General features: G+C 44.2%; 1 protein-coding gene across 1 annotated transcript in view; it reads right to left on the reverse strand.

The window, feature by feature from the left end:
* Positions 1 to 26158, reverse strand: part of OTOA (otoancorin) — a gene marked incomplete at both ends in the record, with an annotated part of 59889 nt that overhangs the window by 3452 nt on the left and 30279 nt on the right. Inside the window, 10 exons of the mRNA XM_081256241.1 lie at positions 2316 to 2413; positions 3301 to 3437; positions 3658 to 3800; positions 9407 to 9562; positions 11181 to 11368; positions 14669 to 14798; positions 20068 to 20161; positions 21750 to 21940; positions 22942 to 23077; positions 25173 to 25246. Of these exons, the coding sequence (XP_081112367.1) occupies positions 2316 to 2413; positions 3301 to 3437; positions 3658 to 3800; positions 9407 to 9562; positions 11181 to 11368; positions 14669 to 14798; positions 20068 to 20161; positions 21750 to 21940; positions 22942 to 23077; positions 25173 to 25246 (1347 nt within the window). The remainder of the gene's footprint in view (positions 1 to 2315; positions 2414 to 3300; positions 3438 to 3657; positions 3801 to 9406; positions 9563 to 11180; positions 11369 to 14668; positions 14799 to 20067; positions 20162 to 21749; positions 21941 to 22941; positions 23078 to 25172; positions 25247 to 26158) is intronic.

The raw sequence follows: 26158 nt of genomic DNA on the forward strand, positions 1-26158 counted from the left end.
TGCTGCTGAGCCCTGTGAGGGCTCAGCGAAGGGAAAGTACAGTAATCCGTTAGTGATGTCTGCCATGGACACCGGAAATGGGAAATTCTGCCGAGAGCAGAAGTCCTTTGAGGGCCCTGAACAAGATGTTTTCTGAAGTCGCTTCCATCCTAGAGAGGGTTTGGTGACTAGTTCCAGTAGGTGTGGAATGAGATGGGATGGCAGGGGCCTCTAAAGTCATCCTGCTTATTTTCTAAGGGCCCCAAAGATTCTGAGAAAGGGCGTTCTTCTCCTTCACCCCATCTTCTTCTCTCCCTCACCTTCTTCTTTCCCGTCCAGGTTGATGCTTCTCTGGAATCATGTCATGCCCCTGCTTAGAACCCTTCCCTGCCACCTCTCCAGGCCACAGCTCAAGCTCCTGAACATGGTAATGAGGGCTTCAAGCTCTGGGTCCTGTCCCCCTCTCCAGCGTCCTCTGCGCTGGCACACTTCACTCCTGGAGAATGGAGGTCCGTGTCTGCAGCCCCCAGAAGGCAGCACTTCCTTCTGCCTGGAACACTGTTCCTCCCTCTCCACCTAGCTAACCCGTCCTGCAAAATTCAGCATCACCTCCCCCCCCACCACAAACACACACACACATGCACACACACACACACACACACACACACACACAGAGGACATGCTCTTCTGGCTTACACCTTACATCTACCATTAGAGTCTGCATTATAAAAATTATCTCTTTTTCCAATGTTGCTGCTTGCAACCCACAGGCCAGATTGAATCTCTAGGCCTATTGCACTGTGTTTTAAAATATAGATTCAAAGTGGTTGCCAACATTTAATTATCAGGAGATTTCACATGAAAATGAGATTTCTGGATTCTGATAAAAAAGGAAGACCCAGCAATACTTGGCCCACATTGTCACACTGCATCAATGTGCCAGAGATGAGAAGCAGCTTCCCCAGATTTAGACAGGGCTCTCCAGTTCACTTCAGTCCCTACCCAGGCCACTGCACTCCCTTATGTTACTTTTCAAGCCCCTGAAGGCACTGTGTTATACCCCTTCACCAGGGCATCCCAGGTGCACCAGCCTGGAGCCTACCACAATGTAAGTGGCCACTAGGAATTTTTGGAGTCGGTAAGCTACAGACTGCATTCCAAACAAGACCAGGAGAAAGTGCTCAGCAACATGCCAGCATCAAGAACCAAGCTGCCTACCCCATGCAGAGCCCCCAGAGGAGAAGCTCAATGGCGTTAAGGACTATGACTTACTTATTTCCCCTAAACAGCTATCACACCTGTTCTGTGCTGGGAGCTGTCCTTGGTGCTGAAGTGGTTCAAGGTCCGCACTCTTTCTTAAATTGAACCAATGATGTTGCATCATGGGAGTTTGTCTAGCCTCCTGTGTGTGCCTTATCCAGTTTTTATGGACAGAATGTGTTTCCAAGTTACACAGCGGGCAAGAACACCAGCGTCACTCCTCATCAGAGCAGACTGTCCCCACCAAACCCTCTCCTAATCTTGTACATGGACAGGAAGGAAGGACCTCTCACTGGATACCCTGCTTCCCTAACCTCAGTTGATCCAATTCAACCCTCTCAATTTTTTCCATAGCTGTTTGTCACCTGTCCTACTGTGGCTTCCTTAACCCTTTTCTTAAAATCAATTAAAATATTTTACTTAAATTTATTTTAAAAGGAAATGTTATACAGGAAATGTTATCCTTCATCTGCAATTCTGAAGTCCAAAAAAGTCAGAAAACAAAGTTTTTTCCAAAGTTTAAGACAAACTTACTTGCCAGCAAAATCTGACCTCAATTGATGGGAGACCATTTATAGTCTCTATTTATTCCAATTAGTGTGATTTGTCACAGATTTCTTCACAGAAACATTAATGCATTTGCTTACAAGGTGCTTCCCCAGACACTGCTGAAGGTATTAAGTTATAATACTGTTGATTCACAGAGTGATCTTCCTAAAATCTGGAAAATTCCAAATTCTGAAATATATATATGTCCCCAAGGGTGTTGGATAAGGGAATATGCACCTGTCATACCATCATAAATAGAAAATCAGTACCAGTGGCTACGAAGAGAAGGAAACCGTAAAAATAGATACAATTAAAAGATAAATTTAAATTGAAGAAAAAAATACTTAAAAAACAAAAACACCTAAAATTCTCTTGTGATCCATCCGCTGTTGGCACACAGCTCTCCTCTGGCCCTATTAGCAGAAGGCTGGTTGCAGGTCCCTAGAATACAAGGCCCACCATCTGCCTCCCTGTGTGATTTGAAATAGGGTCAAGCTCCCATTCTCCTTGAGGAACTGAGTACCTACTTTGAATATCTCATCAGGAAGGCATTTGATTGCTGATGGCTGGAAATAAGGCATCAAATGCTTGTCAAGCATTCGGAGCTCTTCCTTACTTAATCCAGCTGGGGAGAAAAAGGAATCATGAGGGTTTAGTTCAAGCCATCAGAACTCCATTTGTTTTATTAATGGTGCTGCATAATGTACGGATCTGCGTGTTCTAGGCAAACATCTTTCCTTACAAAAGTCCCTGAAAATCACACCGGGGAATCAGATTCCTTAATCAACTCAGGAAAAAAAATGTGGGTCACGTTAACCCTGATTGGTCTCCTACAAGGAGAAGTATGCCCAGAAGGAGCTTCACTTTACACAAATTTCAAATTGTGTATAAATTTATTTTGGAGCCAATTAAATAACATTCTAAACCACTTTAGCTAACAAAAATTACCGAGAGCTTGTTTAAAAAGCAGACTTGCAGACCCCACCCTTTGCAACTTCAAGTCATGAAATCTAGGTTCTACCATAACTCTATAGATAGTCACTACATGTGGTCAAGGATTCTTTTTTTTTTTCAACACTATATTATTTAACCTTTATTTTTTTAAATATCTTTGTTGGAGTATAATTGCTTTACAATGGTGTGTTAGTTTCTGCTGTATAACAAAGTGAATCAGCTATACATATACATATATCCCCATATCTCCCCCCTCTTGCGTCTCCCTCCCACCCTCCCCATCCCACCCCTCTAGGTGGTCACAAAGCACCGAGCTGATCTCCCTGTGCTATGCGGCTGCTTCCCACTAGCTATCAGTTTTACATTTGGTAGTGTATATATGTCCATGCCAGTCTCTCACTTCGTCCCAGCTTACCCTTCCCCCTCCCCGTGTCCTCAAGTCCATTCTCTACGTCTGCATCTTTATTTCTGTCCTGATTCTTTCATTATTTTGTTTGTTTTTGTCCCCAGATTTAAGGTTGGAAAGGGAGAGAAAGGCATGCTCAAGGTGTCTCTTACCTGCAATGGTCCCAAGCTCCTGCAGGACAGAGCTGGACCACTCGGTGGGCCCCCCAAACACAACTTCTGCCTTCCTCTTAAACTCTGCCAAGACGTGGGTGCTGCAGAGCAGGGTCCCAATTCTGGCCACCACCACCCTGGTTATGAGGGAGGATGTAGTGTGAGCCTGGGAGACTCTCCAGCCAAAAAAAGATATGCAGAAGGTTTCAGCACCAAAAACATGATCCAGCTAATCTCACTCCCTATTTTAGCCCAGAAAGGTTGCAAAGCATGAGGAAGCAGAGAACATCTTGCTGAATCAATGAACGAACGAACCAATCAATCATTGGCTATTTTGCACACTAGTGTTTTGGTTACCTGAATTCTGAGATCTTTATAAGTGAGATTTCGGTGATGTTCATGGCACACAGGGCTGCACCAAGTCCTACTAAGTGGAAGCTCTTCAGATCCTGGACACTATAGCCTGAATCCTCCAGGAACCCTTGCAGAATGGATTTAGCCTATAAAAATGTGGGAGGATAGGAAATGAACTATCCAGGGATGATCAAGACCCCAAGGTCTGAGGGGATAACGGAGCCAGCCTCCTGACTGATCGCCCACCCTACTCCTCCGAACATACCCCCCGCTCCAAATCATCCCAGCCGCTCATCCAGGTTAGCCTCCTGAAGGTCCTGCTTCTACAGAGTATGTCCCCTGATCTATGGAGGCATCTTTAGGCTGTGAAGCTCTTGTATCCTTCACCAATATTAAAGACACCTATACCTTGTGTCTGTATCTGCTGGCTTATTCCCTTCATCACTCATGACCTTCACATAGTTTGGTCATTTAAGTTCTTCTGCATCAGGATCCAGACTTTTCCAGCAACTGTTTTCACAACTTTCTGACAAAACCTTGTCATTTTCTGCCTTTGAACCTTTACTCAGGTCAGTGCCTCCGTCTGAAACGCCCTTCCTGCATTCCCAACTGTTAAAATCCGACCATCCTTTTATTTGGGAGTTCAAGTCAAATGTTACCTTTGTGAAATCTACCCTGAAAGAGGTTTGCCTCTCACTCTTCAATGCCAGGGAGTAGTACATTAACTCCTTTGGCATTAAAAAACCACACAGGAATCTCTTCAACGAGCTTTTATTTAGGGGCTGATGTGTAGTGTAGGGTCCCTGTAATTTTAGTATAGTGACCATTCATTATTCATGACTTTCCCTGGAGAGCCAGACCACCTACTCTCTCACTTCATGTGGTTCAATTGGAGCTAACTGCATTCTGAGTTCCAGAGGTGATACTATGGCCTAGTCCTGGTCAGTCAGTTTGTCTCCTAGCCTGGCTGCAGTGACTGGTTCTAGATTAGGCATGTGATCCAGTCAAAACCAACCAGGACTTTGGTTGGAGCAATTAGAAGAGAAGAGCTTTCTTTACTGTGGACTGGACCTTGGAAGGACAAACACCTGAATCTGCTAGAACTCAACACATGGAAAGAAACTGCCTCTGGGGACTTCCCTGGTTGCACAGTGGTTAAGAATCTGCCTGCTAATGCAGGGGACGCGGGTTCAATCCCTGGTACGGGAAGATCCCACATGCCACAGAGCAACTAAGCCTGTGCACCACAACTACTGAGCCCGCGTGCCACAACTACTGAAGCCCGTGTGCCTAGAGGCCGTGCTCCGCAAGAAGAGAAGCCACCACAATGAGAAGCCCGTGCACCGCAATGAAGAGGAGCCCCCCCCTCACTGCAACTAGAGAAAGCCCACGCACAGCAACGAAGACCGAATGCAGCCAAAAATAAAATAAATAAATAAATTTATTTTTTTAAAAAAGAAAAGAAAGAAAGAAACTGCCTCTGAACAAAGCCCACACAAAGGAAAGCAGGGTCAAAAATTGGTGTGAGATCGATTCCTGACAGTAGTGTTGAAGCCCCTGGATCCAGCCATACCTTAATTCCACCCTTGACCTTCTCAGTTATGGGAGTCAATTCCATTCTTGTTCAAGCCACTTTTAGTTGGGTTTTCTGTCACTTGTAACTGGGTTAACCCTGATTAATTTGATCCAGATACGTTGGACCTGAGGAAGGACCCAAGTCAATCTCTTGAAGATGAGCTATATAATTGTCTGGCTCCTCAGGGCTCATGGAGGCAGATGCAGAAGATGACAAAAGAGCCAGAGCTCACAAGGCAAAGATAGGGAAGAGACCTCCAAGGACGAACATCTCCTGAATGGAAGTGAGGGTCACAGGGATACAGTGAATCTTCCCATCTCCCTTTAATGTCAGTCCATCCCATCACACACTATAGATCACTCCAGTGTTAAGAAAAAGTATTGGCAAAGATTGTGAAACGCTGCAATGGGATTCCACTTTTCACGTGGCTGTTGTCTCTCTATCCCTCAGGTCTGTTTAAATGCTACCTGCTCAGAGAAGACTTCCTGGGTTCCCCCATCCCAAGCAGCTTCCCTCCCCACTATTTCCATGAGCACCTTGTCCATTTTCTGCTTATCACTTATCAAAATTTATTAAATGTTTCACCTTGGTCACTCAACTTTTCATCTGTATCACCCAGTAGAATCTCCAAAGACAAAGACCATATCCAGCTAGTTCACTCGGGCATCCCTAGTACCTGATACAATGCCTGGCCCATATCAGGGTACTTTGGGAATAATAAGTACTTTTTGAATGAATGAATGAACATCTGAATGAGTGAGCTATAGAAGTTGTAGGCAATATACACTCCTTCAAAATGGCATCAGATTATTGCCATCATGTGACGGACTGGCTTCAGAGAGATTCCCCATGTCTCTGCAAACTGGACTGGTCAGTGTCTTCATGAAGTTTCCCCTCAATGATTACAAAGCTCCCAGGTACTGTAAGTGAATTTCAGTAACACAGTGTTTAGATTTAAATGTCTTTGAATGGCAATGTGCATCTAAAATAATAATAGCTAATATTTATTGAATGCTTACTGTATGCCAACACTGTTTTGACCATTTACACATACTGTCTCATCTAATCCTCACAAACACCCCTAGGAAGTAAACATTAATATTATCTCTATTTCACAGATGAGGAAACTGAGGCACAGAGAGGTTAAGTAACTATGCCGAGGTTACACAGCAGTAGATAATGGTTCTAGGATTACAGCCTGGGCAGTCTGACTTCAGAGCCAGTGAAGATGTTTGGGGATCAAGGAAAGATGGAGATTCAAGTTCGCTTTTGAACTTTTCTTATTAAGTCTTCATAATCAGGTTTCACTCATTGACTCAGAGCAATCTGTGCCCCCCAACCATCAGGCATGCCCATTTTAAAATGAAAGTGCAAAAAATACAATTCAAACAAAATTACTTTGAAGATGTGATATTAAATTGTCCTCACCACTGGAACCTGGCAAATGCAAGCTCAGCCTGCAAGGTGATAAGCTAAAATATATTTCCTTGAGTGACTGGAGCACTTTATCTGTAATGATTCCAAGACAATTAATACCAACACTTTTAGGCAATATTAACCACTGAAAAGTGAAGAGCTGTAAGATTTCAATCTCTCTGTTCATCCCTCTGGCTTCTGTAATAGTTCTTTTTCCCTTTATATTGGTTTTTAAGCTGAACTATCTGTTAATGTAGTTCCGCCAGGTCTGACTATTAATCTAGAAACATGCATTTAAGCGTTTGATGGGGAGCTAAAGTTGAGGAACTGACTGCAGATGATATTTGCAAATGTTGGTTTTCATATCCTCTTCAAACATATCGATAAACCTCACTGCCATCCATGGGAACTGAAAATGGGTAAAAAGGGAAAGAGATACTCTAGTTTCTAAGTTGGATATATTTTTCTGTTTTCTCCCAGACTGCGAATAGAATGATTTTAATATTGGAAGTGTGATGTGGCACTTCTCAAACCAGTCAAGACCAGTTTTAGTGTCCCGGAACCCCAGAATTGTAGAATGTCAGGGTAGAAGGAACTGCAGACTTGGGGGTCCAACCGCCTCACCTTGCAAGTGAGGAAGGTGTTAAACTGCCAGAGAGGGAGTGTGACGATGACAATATGCTGATGACAACAATGAAGACAACTAATTTTTGTTGACTACTATGTCGCAGGCACTGTTCACCATATTTAACATGTATTAACTCAATCCTTATGGCCAGGACCTCCATGGTACCTAACTCCAGGGGGGCACAATTCACACCATGTTCTATTTGAATAGTGCCACCCAGAGTCATGTGACATGGCAATCCTGATTACAAAAAGCTCATGAGAGTAGGGGACATGCCTTGGTTTTGCTTGCCCAGCATCCATTCTCCCTTTGATAACACCACGCTTTTCCTTTGGTGAACCACCTGTGCGCATTTCCTCTTGCTGCTGTAACAAATTACCACAAACTTAGTGGCCTGAAACAACACGGATATATTCTTTTACAGTTCTGGGGGTCTTAAGTCCTAAAATGGGTCAGCAAGATGTGTTCGTTCCGGAGGCTCTAGAGAGAATTCATTTCCCCGTCTGTTTTAGCTTCTAGAGGCTGCCTGAACTCCTTGACTCAGAGTCCCATCTTCCATCTTCAAAACCAGCAGCACTGCACCTTCAAATCTCTCAGTGTGTCCCTTGTCCCTCTGCTTCCACTGTCACATCACCTTCTGTACCTGTGGTCCTTTCTAAGGACCCTTGTGATTATGTTGGGCCCGCCAGGATCATCTCCCATCTCAAGACCCTTAACCTAATCACATCGGCAAAGTCCCTTTTGCCACATAAGGTAACATAGTCACAGGCTCCAGGGATGAGGATGTGGACATCTTTGGGGATCGTTATGACACACGCGTTCCCCATCCTCAGTTCATATGGTCCTGGTGAGATGGATTCCACTCCCTGGTGCATGCCAGGCCAACCCACATATTCTAATCCTGACCAGATAGTTTAGGGCTGGGCAATTGCCTGATTGGAGTCAATGCTGGGACTGTTCCAAAAATTAATGAGAAAGGGGCACTTTTTTCTGGGGTTGCTAATTACATGATACATAAGCCTAGTGCTGAAAACAACAGCTGAGGGAGGGCTGCCTGAGAATGAAGTCAACACAGAGCAACTAAGACTCCCCTTTCTAGCAATGCAGTGGATTAACTTCCCTCCCAGTTGAAACAACTAAATTCTGGACAGAACTTCTTCTTTAGCCCGTGAAGAAATAACCGACACAGGAATCACCCTCTCACCATGAAGTGAACAAAGTATATGAAACAACTGTATTTAGACACTGGACAACAGGGAGCACAGGCCTATAATCCTGCAAGAAGGAAGACAAATCAGGTGAGCCCCACAATTGCCCTTGCTCTCTGCCCAGAGGCAGCTTCCAGGCTATGGAGCAGGAAAGGGAACCCCAAAAAGCCCAGCGGTCAGGCTGAGTTGAGGATACAGAGATCCAAGTTCAGAGAGGCCAGGGATCCTATAACGTGTTGGGCAAAGTACTGGAGAGGAAGAAACTGCACGGAGAGAGAGAGAGCGAGCTCCAGAAATCTGCAAAGAGGTCTTCTCCAGTCTGGCTGAGTGCTGATCACATGCAAGGAATGAAACTCCACATAAATATCAAAAAAGGCATCAGAAAGCAATTCTCAGAGCTCACATGGAGCCAGAAAGACTTCACATTCCCGCCAGCCAGAAAGAAGAAGTCTTGAAATACACGGAGCATTGGATAGAGTCCTCAGAAGAATCATGTCTCAGTGATGGGGATAAATTAACCACAGAATAAAGCTCAGTCTAGACTCACCCTTATAATGCTCAAAGGGAAGCCTCAAAATGATCATACTGATCTAAAAGTAATTTAAGTGTATGCCAGAACAAAGCCCAGTACTCTTTAAAGGAGTACCACTAAATTGGGTGGGTGCTCAAAGATGTAAAATTTACAGTGCCCATCAGCCCGTCAAAATTACTAGACTTGCAAATAAGAAAATACGACCCATAACTACGGGGAAAATTAACTAACAGAAAGAGTCTCAGAAATGACAATTATGATGGAATTAGCAGGAAAGGTTTTTAAAACTACTATTATAAATACTATTAAGTATGTTCTAGGATGTAAAGGAAAATATACACAAAATTAAGACAGAAGTAGAATATTTGAAAGACCCAGCAACATCTACTTACCTGCCCTGGGGTCCACTCTGTCTGCTGGCTGAGGGAAGCCACAGTGTCGATGGAGCTGAGATCCAACTGCCTGAGCTCGCTCTCAGTAAGAGCCAGAACAATGCGCCCCAGGGAGACGAGATGGTACTCTCTCCAGTACGAAGGCGTGTCCCAAACCTTCAGGTGAAAAAAAAAAAGCCAGATTAGACTGACCATTACTGACAGTATTTGAAACAGACACAGGGTAAATTTCTTTAATATATAAACTTCTCTTAGAAACCAAGAAGAAAACGATGACTACATCTATTATTTTTTTACCAGACAAAAGACATGAACAGGAAATTCACAAAAGAAGAAATAAACATATGGGAAAAGTTCAGTCTCAGGCACAATTAAAGAAATGTATGTTAACAACAATCAAAGAATACTAAATTGGCTGAGCATATGGACAGGGAGTAAAGAGAATTGGAAAGATATGGGGTACAGGATACCCTCATTTGCTGGTGTTGAGAATGTAAATCAGTACATGCTTTTTAGAGGGGAATCTGGCTACGTGCGTCAAAAGCTTTTAAAATGTTTAAACTCTTTGACTCAGAAATTCCATCTCTGGGAATCTAGCCTAAGTAAATAATAAGACAAGTGGCCAAAGAAATATGTATAAATATGCACCTTGAGGCCTTAAAAAAATAAACAATCTAAAAGTCTACCAACTGGTTAAATAAATAAAAACCAGCCATAAAGTGAAGTATTATATAGCTATTTAAAATACTGATACAGATTTATATTTCTGATATATAAAAATATGCACTATACACTGTTGGTGTGGACAGCAAGCTATTGAATAGGAGGTGACTGTGATGCTATATTTTGTAGCATATATACGTATGTATGAAATATATAAATATATTTTACACACATACACAGAAGTCTGGGAAGCTTCAGATGAACATACCAAAATATTAACAAGCGCTTACCTCTGGGTAAAAGATTATGGCTGATTTTCTTCTTTATTATTTTCTGACTTTTCTACAATAAACTTGGATTACTCATATAAAAAATTATCATTTTAAGGAATTTAATGTCTTAACCCCACAAGGGTAACTATACAGTCCACAACCATCCTAATAGCTGAAAGAAGCCACTCAAAGTGATCTTTATAAAGATGGCAAATTACTTCTAGTCCTCTTTTTATTCATTTCTGCTCTGTTTTCAGGTGAATCTGCAACAGATTCTGAGAAAACCTCCTGCAAGCAGCAGTGGGGTTCTCCGAGTGGAGAAAGAAAAGGCACAATTCCTGGAAACCACCTCAGTCAGAGGCACCAGAGCATCCACGGAATTTGATTTACTGAGCGTACCTTAGATGCCAAGACACATCTCATTCCCGGCCAGAGCCCTAAGAGGGAGGAGCTAGAAATCTCTCCGGTGCGGAGATCACAGCTATGGCTCTGAACGGATGCAGTGAGATCTCAACAAGATGACCCGGGCTTCCCTGGTGGCGCAGTGGTTGAGAGTCCGCCTGCCGATGCAGGGGACACGGGTTCGTGCCCCGGTCCGGGAAGATCCCACATGCCGTGGAGCGGCTGGGCCCGTGAGCCATGGCCGCTGGGCCTGTGCGTCCGGAGCCTGTGCTCGGCAGCAGGAGAGGCCGCAACAGTGAGAGGCCCGCGTAACGCAAAAAAATAAAAATAAAGATGACCCAAGTGAAAGTGAAAGAGAGGGGTCTGTGCACAGCAGGGCTGGGACCCCTGTGTTGGGTTTCCCTCTGTGAGTGCTTCCTCCCTGAGGTGGGCTTCACCTGTACTGCCTTCTCCTTCAGGGTCCTCAGCTGAGCTGGGCTGAAGCTCCTGACGGCCCCCAGCAGCTCCACGCTCCTGAGGAACACATCGTCCCCCAGGCAGATCAGGCCCTCGGGGGCCCAGCAGGCGTTGGCTTCGGCCAGCTTGATGATGTCACTGGAGGAGGGAGCCGAGACTCCATGGCAACCTGAGGAATGGGCGACATGGGGAAGGAACAGAGGAAAGAGAATTTCAGGAAATGTGAGTCTGTTTCTTTATTGAAATGAGTAATGTTGTTCTCCAATCGGATTGATCCATGAGAAATAGTGTAGGGTAGAAACTGAGCTCAGGGACTCAGGGACCAGTTTGAATCCCACTTGTGCCATTTCTTCCTAATGAAATCATGGAAATGCCAACTTTTTGCAAAGCCACAAGCACACACACAGTAGGAGCTTTGCATTATTATGACTGGACTGCTAATTGCCTTGAGAGCAATAGGAGGTGGTGGTGAACAGTTCTGGCTTTAGAGTCAAATCCAAAGCTATTTAACCCCTCTGTGCCTCAGATTCCTAGTCTCAGATTCCTAGTCTATAAAATGAGTATAAAATTACCTCATAGAATTTTTGTGAGGACTAAATGTGTTATTATTTATAAAGCACTTAAAACAGTGCCAGGTATACAGTAAGTACTCAATACGTGTTAGCCATTTTTATTATATGGGCTACCTGCCATAGCCACCCCATGCATTTGAGTTTGCAACCCAGAGTTAAGGCTTCCAGAATTATAAGGAAGGGGCGCTCCTATCTAAGTGTGGAAAGGGAAGATGATTTGCCCTCCATAAAAATCTTGGTGGAGGCTATGGCCTTCCCATCCCAGGACAGAGGAGAAATGGGTCTCTTACATTTTCCTTGGCAACGGGAGAAACCCATCCATATCAGTCCTGGGTAAGCTGAACCATACCTAGTCAAACCACTTTCTCAGCAACACACAAATGAGATATTGTCTTTGCTGGCCCAGATGTGCCCAACCTGAGAGAAAACCTTTGCCTTAAGAGCAATCCTGGGTTTCCTATCTTAGGAGCTGACAACCCCTGATGCTGACAGACTCACCAGAGCCACCCGGGGCTGGGCATTTCCCAAGCCTGTGGCCACGCCCCTTTCACTGCATCTTAAATGGAAATTCACTGGACTCTAATCAAGAGGCAGAACTGGACCAGGTCAAAGGTACATGTCTGGTCCTCAAACATCTTTATCACAAACCACTTGGAGGAGACAAAAGACCCATCTCTCCTAGACTCCCTTTGCCCCACTTTCCAATGAAAGCAGGATTCAGTGAAAGTACAGAATTAGAGAACAGAATGGTTTAAAAGTACAGCAGGGGGACTTCCCTAGTGGCGCGGTGGTTGAGAGTCCGCCTGCCGATGTAGGGGACACGGGTTCGTGCCCCGGTCTGGGAAGATCCCACGTGCCGCGGAGCGGCTGGGCCCGTGAGCCATGGCCGCTGAGCCTGCGCGTCCGGAGCCTGTGCTCCACAACGGGAGAGGCCCGCGTACCGCAAAAAAAAAAAAAAAAAAAAAAAAGTACAGCAGGGACTTGGTCTTATCACTCTGTATTCCTGGGGCTTAGAATAGGGCCTGACACATGGTAGGTATTCAGGAAATATTCATTGAATGAATCAACACATACAAAAATTAACTAAAATGAAACCAAGTAGTAATTCTGCTAATGACTATAAGCACAGCAGTAATTAATACCCAGAACCAACTAAAGAAAACTCCAATTAAGCACTGGAGCTAAGCGCATCCTCCCCCAAGGGCGGAAAGTCTTACTTTCACGTATCCCCAGGCAGAGAGTAGGAGCGCAGCGATATGACAACCGGACTGCTAGGCAGCAAGGACCGTACCGGCTAGTGGTGAACATCACCTTCTTTGGGTTCAATTCCAAGAGCTTCCATTGACTAACTCTGAGACTTTGGCCAAATCTCTTAATCTCTCTAAACCTCATTCTCCTTTGTTAAATGGGAGAAAGCATACTGCCCACCCCATAGACAGAGGTGAGGACGAGACAATGCACGGAGAGGCGACGACCCAAGGTGAACATCAGTCCGATCATGACATTTCCGTGCTCGATGCCACCATGAAACCCCACCTTCGGGTCTCCTCTACAAGGAGATAAGACCCCACTCCAGCCACACTGCCCCTCATTCCTCCTTCCTCCCCCACTCCTGTCACACTCCTTCTGCCCAGAAGACTCTACCTTCAGGTCCCCACTGGGCCCACTCCCACACTGTCTTGGGTCTTTTCTTAAACATCACCTTAGTGAGCCCTTCCTTAACTGTGTTCTCCTTTCAAATGACAGCCCCACATCCCAAACTCCCTGACTCCTGTCCTTTGCTTTATTTTCCTTCTTGATACTCATCACACAACATACTACTTACTTCACTTATGTCTGTAATTTATGGTCTGGCTACCCCCAACCCCATCTGAAAGTAAGCTCTATGAGGGCAGGGGTTTTTGTTTTGTTCACACAGTCAGTGCTCAAAAATTATTTGTTGCAGGAAAGAAAGTAAGCACAGATTACTTTTATTATTACAATTATTCTTGGGTCTGGTTAACTTTGTCCCCTCCTGCCTGGCACAAGTCTGCACTCAGTAGGTGCACAATAATACTTGTAATCATATCTAATACTTACTGAGCATTTCCTACATGCCAGGCACTGTTGTGTACATGTTTATAAGTTTAAAACCCACCAACCTGCACGATAATCTAATGAGGTAGGGATTTTCATTATCCCCATTTTACCGAGGATAAAACCCAAGGCACAGAGAGGTTAAAGAGCTTACCCAAAGTCACACAGCCCATAAGTGGCAGCCCTGGGATCCAAATCCAGTCAGCCTGGCCCCAGCACGGCAATTCACAGCCACACAGCCATTTTGGTCCTTAAATCAATTGTTTTGAAATGTTTGTTGCACATGTTCACCCATTAAACCTACTGGCCTGGGTAAGGAGTGCAAGATGTGATTCCAAATCACTTTACAAAGATGTAATTCTGGGCTTCCCTGGTGGCTCAGGGGTTAAGAATCCGCCTGCCAATGTAGGGGACACGGGTTCGATCCCTGGCCCGGGAAGATCCCACATGCCCGGGAGCAACTAAGCCCATGCGCCACAACTACTGAGCCTGGGCTCTAGAGCCCGTGCTCTGCAGCAAGAGAAGCCACGACAATGAGAAGCCTGCGCACCACAAGAAGAGTAGCCCCTGCTTGCCTCAACTAGAGAAAGCCCATGCGCGGCAATGAAGACCCAACACAGCCCAAAAAAAAAAAAAAAAAAGAATAAATAAATTTATTTTTTAAAAAAAGATGTAATTCTATGTCCTGTGGATTTTTGCTACTCTACTTGCTTTGCAAACATTGCATCCAGTCCCCTGGACAAGGAGTCCTCTTGAAGCCAGGGACTTAACCAAAACACTGCTGCCATGACACGGCCTCAGATACCCCCAGAAACACTCACCAGGGCTGCGGTCAGAGCTGGGGCTCTCCTCACTGCTGTTCCGAACAGATTCAAAGACAGCCTGGAGGAATTCTTTGGGGGACAAAGTCCCAGCCATCTTGGAAGCTGTTTGTTGAAGGATGTCAGGAAACTGTGCAGGGCAGCGAAGATGAAAGAGGAGGAATGAATAATAATTAAAGCACATGAAACAGAGACTTAAATCAGAATGTAAACTGGAACACTGCTTCACTGCCTCCATTGCTTTTTTTCTTTATACAGGCATATGTCGTTTCATTGCACTTCGCTTTACTGCGCTCGCAGATACTGCATTTTTTATATATTGAAGGTTTGTGGCAACTCTGTGATAAGCAAATCTATTGGCACCATTTTGCCAACATTTGCTCATTTCATGTCTCTGTGTCACATTTTGGTAATTCTCACAATATTTCAAACTTTTTCATTATTACTATATTTGTTATGGTGATCTGTGATCTGTGATCCTTGACATTACAACTGTAATTGGGGCACCACAAACCGTGCCCATATAAGACAGTGAACTTGATCAATAAATGTAGTGTGTGTTCTGACTGCTCTACCAATAGGCTGTTCCCATCTCTCTCCCTCTCCTCATGGCTCACTATTCCAAGACATAACTATATTAAAATTAGGTCATTAATAACCCTACAATGGCCTTTAAATGTTCAAGTGAAAGGAAGAGTCACAAGGCTCCCATTTTAAATTAAAATTAAAATGATTAGGCTTAGTGAGGAAAGCTTGTCACAAGCTGAGACAGGCTGAAAGCTAGGCCTCTTGCACCAAACAGTTAGCCAAACTGTGCATGCAAATGAAAAGTTCTTGAAGGAAATTAAAAGTGCTACTCCAGTGAACACACAAATGATAAGAAAGCGAAACAGCCTTATTGATGATATGGAGAAAGTTTTAGTGGTATGGATAGAAGATCAAACCAATCACAACCTTCCCTTAAGGCAAAGCCTAATCCAGAGCAAAACCCAACTCTCTGCAATTCTATGAAGGCTGAGAGAGATGAGAAAGCTTCAGGAAAAAAGTTTGAAGCTAGCAGGAGTTGTTTCGTGAGGCTTAAGGAAAGCAGCCATCTCTATAACATGAAAGTTCAAGATGAAGCAGCAAGTGCTGATGTAGAAGCTGCAGCAAGTCATCCAGAAGATATAACTCAGATAATTAACAAAGATGGCTACAGTAAACAGCCTTATATTGGAAAAAGATACCATCTAGGACTTTCATAGCTAGAAAGGAGAAGTCAATGCCTGGCTTCAAAGCTTCAAAGGACTGGTTGATTCTCTCATTAGGGGCTAATTTAGTTGGTGATTTTAAGTTGAAGCCAATGCTCATTTACCATCCCCAAAATCCTAGGGCCCTTAAGAATTATGCTAAATCTACTCTGCCTGTGCTCTATAACTGGAACAGTAAAGCCTGGCTGATAGCACATCTGTTTACAACATGGTTTACTGAATATTTTAAGCCCACAATTGAGACCTACTGCTCAGAAGAAAAAGATTCTTTTCAAAATATTACTGCTCATTGACAGTGCACCTGGTCACCCAAGAGCTCTGATGGAGATGTCCAATGAGATTGATGTTGTTTTCACGCCTTCTAACACAATATCCATTCTCTGTAGCCCATGGATCAAGGAATAATTCTCACTTTCAAGTATTATTATTTAAGAAATACATTTCTTGGGCTTCCCTGGTGGCACAGTGGTTGAGAGTCTGCCTGCCAATGTAGGGGACACAGGTTTGAGCCCTGGTCTGGGAAGATTCCACATGCCGCGGAACAACTAGGCCCGTGAGCCACAACTACTGAGCCTGCGCGTCTGGAGCTTGTGCTCCTCAACAAGAGAGGCCACGACAGTGAGAGGCCCGCGCACCGCGATGAAGGGTGGCCCCCGCTTGCTGCAACTAGAGAAAGCCCTTGCACAGAAACGAAGACCCAACACAGCCATAAATAAATAAACAAACTAACTAACTAATTAATTAATTAATTAATTTTAAAAAAAGAAATACATTTCTTAAGACTATAGCTGCCATAGATAATGATTCCTCTGATGGATCTGGGCAAAGTAAATTGAAAACCTCTTGGGAAGGATTAACCATTCTAGATGCCATTAAGAACATCTGTGATTTATGGGAAGAGGTCAAAACATCAATATTAACAGAAGTTTGGAAGAAGTTGATTTCAACCCCCATGGATGACTTTGAGGGGTTCAAGACATCAGTGGAGGAAGTAACTGCAGATGTGGTGGAAATAGCAAGAGAACTAGAAACAGAAGTGAAGCCTAAAGATGTGACTGAATTTCTGCAATCTCATAAAACTTTAATGGGTAAGGAGTTGCTTCTTATGGATGAGCAAAGAAAGTGGTTTCTTGAGATGGAACTACTCCTGGTGAAGATTGTTGAAATGAGAACAAATGATTTAGAATATTACATAATCATAACTTAGTTGATAAAGCAGCAGCAGGGCTTGAGAGGATTGACTCCAGTTGTGAAAGCAGTTCTACTGTGGGTAAAATGCTATCAAACAGCATTGCATGCTGCAGAGGAATCACTAGTGAAAGGAAGGGTCACTTGATGCATCAAACTTCACTGTCCTATCTTAGGAAGTTGCCACAGCCACCCCAGCAAGCACCACCCTGATCAGACAGCAGCCATCAACATCGAGACAAGAGCCTCCACTGGCAAAAGATTACACCTCACTGAAGGCTCAGATGATGGTTAGCATTTTTTTGGCAATAAAGTTTTTTTTAATTAATGTGTTTACATTGGTTTTTTAGACATAATGCTATTGCACACTAATAGACTACAGTATAGTGTAAACATAACTTTCATATGCACTTGGAAACCAAAAAAACTCATGTGACTTGATTTATTGCAATATTCACTTTATTGCAGTGGTCGGTAACCCAACCAATAATATCTCCGAGGTATGCTTGTAGCAGCTTCTCATATAAATTTAATCCCTAGCCCAACTAGTCTCTACAAAGAATCATATAAAATAATACCCAATCTCAGTACTAATCCAATACGTGTTCAATAACATAAGTATATATTGTTTTTCACCCATCAGATTGTCAATAATAAAATAAAGTGATAATACCTAATGCTGGCCAAGATGTAGGAAATATGCATACTTATTTCTCTGTGGGACTGTTAGATGGTGCATCATTACCATCTGATAATATCTATAAAATGTATGTATGCCTATGTCTTTTGGGGTTGGTACTGTTTGTTAATTTTTGTTAAAATTTATATGTATAAAAGGAGGAGGAAAGAGTTATCTCTGAGTTCTAGGTGAAGACTAGCAACGAGGGGGCCTCTGGTTGCCCTGGAGAAGGTGCCATTTCTCATCTAGAGCTGATGCACTTTGTCTAGCTCAGGATACTATTGGTAATCTATCCAAGAGTCTAGAGAATTCATCAAACGCTTCCCTATAGCTGTGTGTCTCTGTGTCCCAGTCACCAAAAGAGTGTGCCCCAAAAGTCGCTGGGTTTTGTAGTTCCTGCTTCTATTCTAATCTTCAGAATCAGAGTCACAGTCTAAGCCAGTAGTTCCCAACCCAGGCTGTAGGTGAGAAGCACCTGAGAAATCCACAGACACCTGGGCCCTGCCCTAGGGATTCTGAGACCATTGGTCTGGGATGGGGTCCCTGTGTCTGTCCCTTTTAGAATTTCCCTGGTGATTCCCATGTGCAGCTAAGGTCACGAGCAAAACTGCTCTAAGATAAATAGTTAACTTCTAAGGAGCAAATTGCACATCAGAGTAGTTTCTATTTTGTATTTTTAAAGGGAGAACATGTAAAGGCAGGAGGAAGATTTTCCAGAAAGGATGCAGAAGAATCTGGGAACAGCAACTGCTGCTGAGGAGAGAAGCTAGGAACCTAGAAATGTGGGGCGAGAAACTTCTCATCCTATAGCCTTTGATATAGTTGGGATTTTCTAACCAGGGGCATGTATTACTTGTTCTATTAAACATTTCAGGCATTAAAACAAAAAGTAGAGAGAATAATACAACAAAGCACCCATGTGCCCAGAACCCAGCTTAAGAAATAAAACATCACAAATATAACTGATAACTCCCTCCCTCACCCTTGGCCTCCCTCCTTCCCCAGAAGTAACTGTCACCCTAAATTTGATATTTGATAATTAACCATTCTCATGTACTTTTAAAACTCTCTTACATATGGCATTGTTTTGCATGTGTTTAAAATTAACTAGTATTTATTTATTTACTTCGTATCCTACTGTACATTTTTTTTGCAACTTCTGTACACTGTGTTTCTGAGATTTAACCATGTTGATACAAGACTTTTTCCATTTCAAAAGCTGATTTTTTAAAAAAAGATTAGATAAGCATTTAAGATATATGCAGCTGTTGCTTATGACTCCAGGTTTGGACACCGCAGGAGATGATTTTACCATGACCAGACACTGGAATGTTGCTGTGCATGTGTGAACCTGGGTGACGTGCCAGGTGTTCAGGCCCCCTGAGCGTGTATGACAACGTACATCTTACATGTGTGAGTACAGGGGTGAGGGTGTATGGATGTGCTTTGTGGTTGATCTAACTCTTGTTCAGCAAACATCCCCTCCTACCCCACCCTCCGCCTGCATGGAGGAGACTTCCTGCCCCACTGAGGTGGGCTTGCTCATGTGACTTGCTTTGGCCGACAGAAAGTGACAGCCAGCCATTTTCCAGCCCAGGCCTTAAGGAGAACTGCACTTTGCACTCCCTTTTCTAGAGTTTCAGACTTTCACTGTGAGAAGAATAAGCTCCAGGTTGCCTAGCCCTAGAGGCAAACTCAGTGTCCCAGATCCACAGACCAGTCAGCAAGAAATAAATGCTTCTTGTTGCATGCTGGTGAGATTGTGTGGCTTTGTTACGCAGCAGAAGCTGACTAGTACTTGCTCATCTGGCATGTCTCTTGGCCTTGTCTAACTCTTGGAAAGTTACTCCAAGTAGAGTGTTACCCCCAAAGGCAGTGCTCAATAAAGATTTGGTTTTGGATTAAATATGTTTGCCCATGTGATTGCACACACTGGACACACATACGCATGTGCATATGGCACTGGTGGGTGTAAGCCCTCGAACAGGCGTGCATGTGGGAAGCACACAGATAGCAGAGTGGCAGCTAAATGACAGCTCCCAGCCTGTGCACATCTGCCTGGAGGTCAAGTGAAAGACCCTGAGCTCGTTTAGCAGCTGCCTCACTCCCTTTGCCTGAACCTTGGGCATCCTGGAGTGGAGCTGGAAACACCTGAGCTCTTTGAGGCAGGCAGGAAGTTTCCAGAAAAACAAACTGGCAGCAAACCCAAGGGAATATAACTAACCACACTTTCTCTCCCCTTCAAACTCCCTCAGCCTTCTAAAGATAGAACACAGAGGTACCTTTGTGGCAACAGAGCTTAATTCATCTCCTGAGAAAAGTACTAGAAAGGGTCCCAAATCCTTTGTAGTCTCAGCTGTCCAGTTCTGGGGGAGTCTAAGGAGAGATAATAAGCAGTAAGTGGAAACATCACACTCTTGTCCTTGTCCCCCAGCATCTTTTTCTTTTAGGAAAAGATTATCTTTATACCTGGAGAGGCTGTCAATCACTTGGTCCCACATCCCTAATCAAGAAAATAGACACGTGATGCAAGCGGACCAATCAGAGTCATCCCTGGCAGTTGTGATGGAACTACTAGAGAAGCTCTCTCTTTCTTCTGGCATCTCTAGCAGTAAAAAGGATATTGGAGGCCATTCCTCTCACCAAATAGAGAAAATACAGGCCACAACCAAGAATACAGAGCTGAGAGATGGGAGGAACATATTCCTGATGACATCATATGAGCCCCTGGATCCAGCCATGCCTGAAGTCCCATCCATTTCTAAACTCAGTAAACTCCCATGTTTTAGTGTGAATTGAGCTACTGAATTTCTGTCATTTGCATCAGAGTGTTTCCTTCCTCCCTTTTCTCAACAGAACAGTAAAGATATATTTGCTCCTTTTAAATTACCATAATGGTCTCCTCCTATAGCAAGAAGAAATTTCCTCTCGAGCCTGGCGGAATAATAACAGCACTGACCCAGGATCCACTGTTGTTCTTATGGAGACCTCAAATGTCTACAGGGAAGTGCCTCACACTAGGATATCTCTAAAGGAGGTCTGCCCAATTAGCAATGATAACCCTTCTCCTAGGACCAAGGCAAACCACCCCTGGTCAAAAAGCCTCCCCTTAACTCTTTGATTAACGATATTATCCCAATAGACTGTAAGTTCCATGAGGGCAGGAGCCACACTTAATAATAACCACTGTATCTTCATTCCTAGGCAAAATGCTGTTGTCATATACTCAGTACTACATGCCAGGCACTGTTGTAAGAGCTTTAACACTTAATGCATTAACTCAGCTAATCATCACAACAGCCCTATGGGGACTCTCACTGTCCCCATCCTACAGATGCAAAAATAAAGTGCAAAAGACTGAGTATCTTTTTCCAGATCACACAGACAGTAGACGGTAGAAAAATTTAACCCAAGGAGTCAAGCTCCCAAGTCCCAGCTCTTAAACTCTATATAATAGTAAGTGTCTGGGACACAGTAATTACTCCAAAAACATCTGTTGTCTAACCGTTGACCGATATCTAGGCCCTACTCAAATATCTGACCTAACTTCAGAAAACTCTGCATGGGAAAGAACAGCTCTGTTTTCCCCCAGGGAGTTCTCACTCACCCAGAGCGGACAGTGCCTCAATTATTTGCATTATTATTATTGGTGGTGTTGTTTCACAACAAAAATAATAATAACACCCCCATGCATTTGTAAAGTGCCATCTTTTTGAAACTCTTTCCCTTTCCGCAAGCCAAGATGTATTGGTAACAACCATATGAGGCCTGTAGAACAGCTATCATTCTCACTTTACAGGGAATCTGAGGCCAAAAGAAAAAAGGTCATGTTTCCAGAATAAATCTAAGTGTCTAACCTCGTCCTAAGTTAGAGACTCTGCTCTGAGGCAGGAGAGCCAGGGCTGGGTGCCCCTTCGCCAGCACCCCTACCCCAGCCCTGGAGCCGAGCCCGGGCCCTCCTCACCCGTGCTCTTCCAAGAGCCTGAGCCTCACCGCCACCTTCTGCTGGGGGCTGAGGTCCAGGCAGTCTCTGAGGCTGTGCAGGGCAGTGGCCCAGGCCCTGGGGGACACCCCATGGTGGATGACGGCCGCTGGCAAGTGACAGAGCAAGTTTCCCAGGATGTCCACGATGTACTCATCAGCAACGGAGTCATTCTGAAACCAACAAGCAGAGCTGGTGAAAAGGTCCAGTGGGGCTCAAAATCGTGATCCTGTAAACCACTTCCTGACCCCAAACCTTGTAAAGGTTCCAGGATCTGAATCGCCTACCCTGCCATGGACTTGTAGAGAAGGCACGGGGCCTAATTTTACCCCAGGGGTGCCGGCCTCAGAAGTCTGGGGGACCCCACGGGGGGCAGGTGTGGGTGGGAGACTTGTACGTCGTGAGCATTCACTCAGTGAGGCTGTGGTCAGCGTCACTGTGATTGCTCTGAGGATACCTCACAGTTCAGTAACCATTATAATGATAGTACTGCAATAATAAAAACAGCACTTCAAAGTGTGTACGGCCCTTGAAAGCCTCCAGAGCTCTTTCTCCAAATGACAAAAATAGCTAACATTTATCGAGTGCTTACTATGTGCCAGGCACTGTTCTAAGTATTCCCATGCCTTAATCCATTCATCTTCAAAGTAACCTTAAGAGGTAAGTACTAAAAAAAAAAAAAAAGAGGTAAGTACTAATATCATCCACTTTTTCAAGATCAAGAAACTGTCACCTCTGCCCTTTGGGCCTTTGCATTAAACAATATATTACCTATTTCATGTCCTCAATACTCCATGAATAAAGTGCTATAGCACCCATCTTACAGATGAGGAGACCGAGGCTCAGGAAGGGGAAGTGACCTGTCCAAAGCCACCTAACCAAGCAGTGGCAGAGGTGTGTCTAGAACCCAAACTCTGTATACTGTGCTCCTTCCAGTCCTCCAGAGCGGCGTCCCAACATTCAGGCCCCAGAATGGCAGTCCCCAGAACCAGTAGCCAAGAGTGTTCCACCCAGTGGTTTCAGAGCCAGCTTTAAGACCCACAAGTCAGACTTGTGGTCATTACATCAGACTTGAGAGCCCAGCCAGATCCCCTGAGGGCTCCCCAGGATGGTCACAGACACCTGGAGGGGAAGGGACACCAGGGAAAGTGTCACTCAGGAAGAGTTTCCTTACCAGGCACTGCTGTACTTTCTTGAGGACTGAATTCTTTTTGTGGGAATCTAAAACCAAGGAGTCCAACTGACTCTTCCCCAGGCTGATCAGAAAGGGCACACACTGGGAGGCTGGGACAGAAGCCAGGTAGCGAGCCCTGGAGAGAGATGGAGAGAATGAGGGAAGGAAAACAGTGGCTGCTCTGTATTTGCCCCTGAAACCAGGGTCTGTATGCCCAAGAGCTTATCACAGGGGTGTTCCTTAAATGCTGGTTCTCCCCAGAGATGTTCTGTCTCCTTTGGGCAGGTAGCAAGCCTCCCACCCATCATTTTCCTAACTTGTGGGTGGGAAACAAACTTTGCGTAATGCTCTTCTCCTACAGGTGGGAAACAAGTTTCCCATCATGCTCTTCTTCCATGACCCAGCAGCACTGATCAGAGAACAGGATCTCCATAAACAGAGGTTGGCTGGTGGACTGGTTGAGGGGAGATGAGGAGAAAGGAAATGAAAAGCTAGAAGAAGAAAGAGACAAAGAGAAGAGAGAATAAAACAGAAAGTGGAGGGGAAAGACAAGACGGAGAGAGTGGAGAAAGTAAGAGAAACGACTCCCAGTTCTGTCAATCCCAGTCCAGAACTCTCCTCCAAGCTCTTGACCGTATATTCTCAACAGGAGCGATATCACCCCCGTGGGGAGAAACTGGTTCAGGGAGAGGGAGGGATGGGGGCAGGGAATCTTACTTATTACAATGATTTGTGATCCGCCAAAGCTCAACCCTACTCAACAAAATCTTACTCCTTGTAATTTCTCTCATTAGGGAGAAATTAAGTTTTTCTCCTTTGGGAGGCAATAATGAAATAAAAGTTGAGAAAGACTGCTCCGGACCCATGTGGCATCATGGCCACCTGACTGTTCCCAAAGCAAATTCAACCTCCTCCCCCAAACATGTTCTGCCTCCTCTCTGCCATCCCAGACTCCTTTGTCCCTTAGTCCCCAAATCTGTCCTTGCTAGCATCTTAATATTACTCAAATCTGTTCTCATCTCTCCAGTACTAGTATCACCATCTTATTTACTTCTTCATTCATTCATTCGGCAGACATATACAGAGCATCTGCTGCATGCTAACCACTGTGCTGGGCACCAGCTACCACCATGAACAAGACATGAGGGGAAGGTCCCTACCCTTGGGATGCCGTAGGGGGAAGAAACACAGAAACCAGTTAATAAAACAGATCATTTCAGCTAGTGATGAATGTAAGGAAGAAAATTAAATGGCTCTGTAATGGAGAATGATATGGGAACAGCCAGGAGAGCCCCTCTGAAGGCAGTACTATTTGAGCTGAGACATGGATGTGTGGAAGAAGACAGCCATGCCAAGGTCAAGTTTACAGAAATAAGCTTCCACTGTCTCTCTCCTTCCAGCCAGGCCCCCTGCACTCCATCCTCTATATGGACAGTGGTGATGATCTCTCCCAGAATACAAGGAAAACACCCCAAGGCGTTACACAAGCCCTCCCTGACCTTTCTGCCCTTCTCATTTGAGCCCCTGGATCCAGCCATGCCTGAAGTCCATCCCTGGACTTTCCTGAATCCAAAATTACCTTTTATTGCCTAAGCCAGTTTGAGTCAAGGTTCTGTCACTTTCAACCAAATATCAACTTGATATTACAATTGGCTTCATGCTTGTCTGTTTTTCCTCCATGAGATTGTAAGCTCTTTTAAGGGGAAAATTTACGTATCTCTGACAGCTTAGTATGTAGTAAGCACTCAATAAATATTTTTAATTCAATGAAGACAATGGCAGCAAGAGAAGGGAGAGGGAAATAAAGAGAAAAAGAGAGAAACAGTGTCCAGACCATATTTAAAAAGCAGGGCTGCCCCCCATGCCTGAACACCCACATATACCAGGAGAAATCCCCACTGCTCCCATCAGCCCTGATTCCCCTGGAGCCTGGACGCAGCTGTGAGGCCAGCCCAGATGTGACCTGCTTCACTGGCACTCACTCATTCAGGCTCGGGTTGCTTTGGCTTTGGTTTTTAAATAACAAGAAAAAGCAGGACCGAGCTGATCTCCCTGTGCTATGCTCGGTGCTTTGTAACCGCCTGGAGGAAAAAAAAAAAAAGAAAAAGCAGGAGAGTCTGTCTAAAATATCAACGTGAGGCTCGCCAACACCCAGGGAGAGAGAATCACTTTGGCTTTGGTGACACCTGCCAATCTTACTGAGCCAGAAAGGGAGACAGATGTTCACTTACGGGAGTGTAGCCAAGAGGAAGGGTGGCATAGAGGACCTGGAAACTTCCCAATATTTCCACGCCAAACAATTAATCTAAAAGATTAAAGCAGTTCCAGGAATTTAGTCCAATAATAACAAGGGCAAACACAGATTGTGCTTTCGGTGTGTCAGGCACTGTTCTAAGTGCTTTACATACGTTCACTTATTAAACAGAACACCCTACAGTGTAGGTAACACTACTGCACCCAATTTATGGATGAGGAAACTGAGGCAATAATAAGATGCACACAAAAATTTAAGTCTGAGAATTCTCACCACAGTTTTATTTATAACTGCAAGCAAATGAGATGTAACCTTAATATACATCAGTAGGGGACTAGTTAAGTAAATTATGGTATAGCCATACAATGGAATACTATACAACTACTTTGTTTCCATACGGTAGATTTATGTGTGGGTGTGTGTGGGTGTGTGTGGATGTGTGCACGCACACGCACGTGCGTGTTATATACATTTAAACAGAACATTGTGTGTGTTATGAGCTCATTTGTGTGTCTTAAATTACATGTAGATATATTCTATATATATGAAAAATTCTCCAAGTTAATAGCAAACTTTCTCTGTAGTTACTTCTGGAGCAGGGATTCTCTGCCTCAGCACTACTGACATTTTGGACAGGATAACTCTGCATTGCAGGAGCAGTCCTCTGCATTATGGGATGTTAAGCAGCATCCCTGGCCTCTACTTGCTAGGTGCCAGTAGCATCTCCCCCAAGTGTGACAACCAAAGGTGTCTCCAGATATGGCCAAATGGTCCCCTGTTGAAAACCATGCTCTAGGAGAAACTTTACTTTCTCTCTATTGTTTTGTTTTATAATAATGTGCTTTCAGCAAAAAGATAAACAATAAAGGCAAATTTTCTAATTAACTGGTATTTGAAGGTTCTGAGAACTGGGCAAAATCAGGTAAGGAGCTTTATTGGGACAACTCTTCCTGTTTGAACATG

Source organism: Mesoplodon bidens (genome assembly GCF_964165515.1).
Source record: "Mesoplodon bidens genome assembly, chromosome: 15".
Lineage (NCBI taxonomy): Eukaryota > Metazoa > Chordata > Mammalia > Artiodactyla > Ziphiidae > Mesoplodon > Mesoplodon bidens.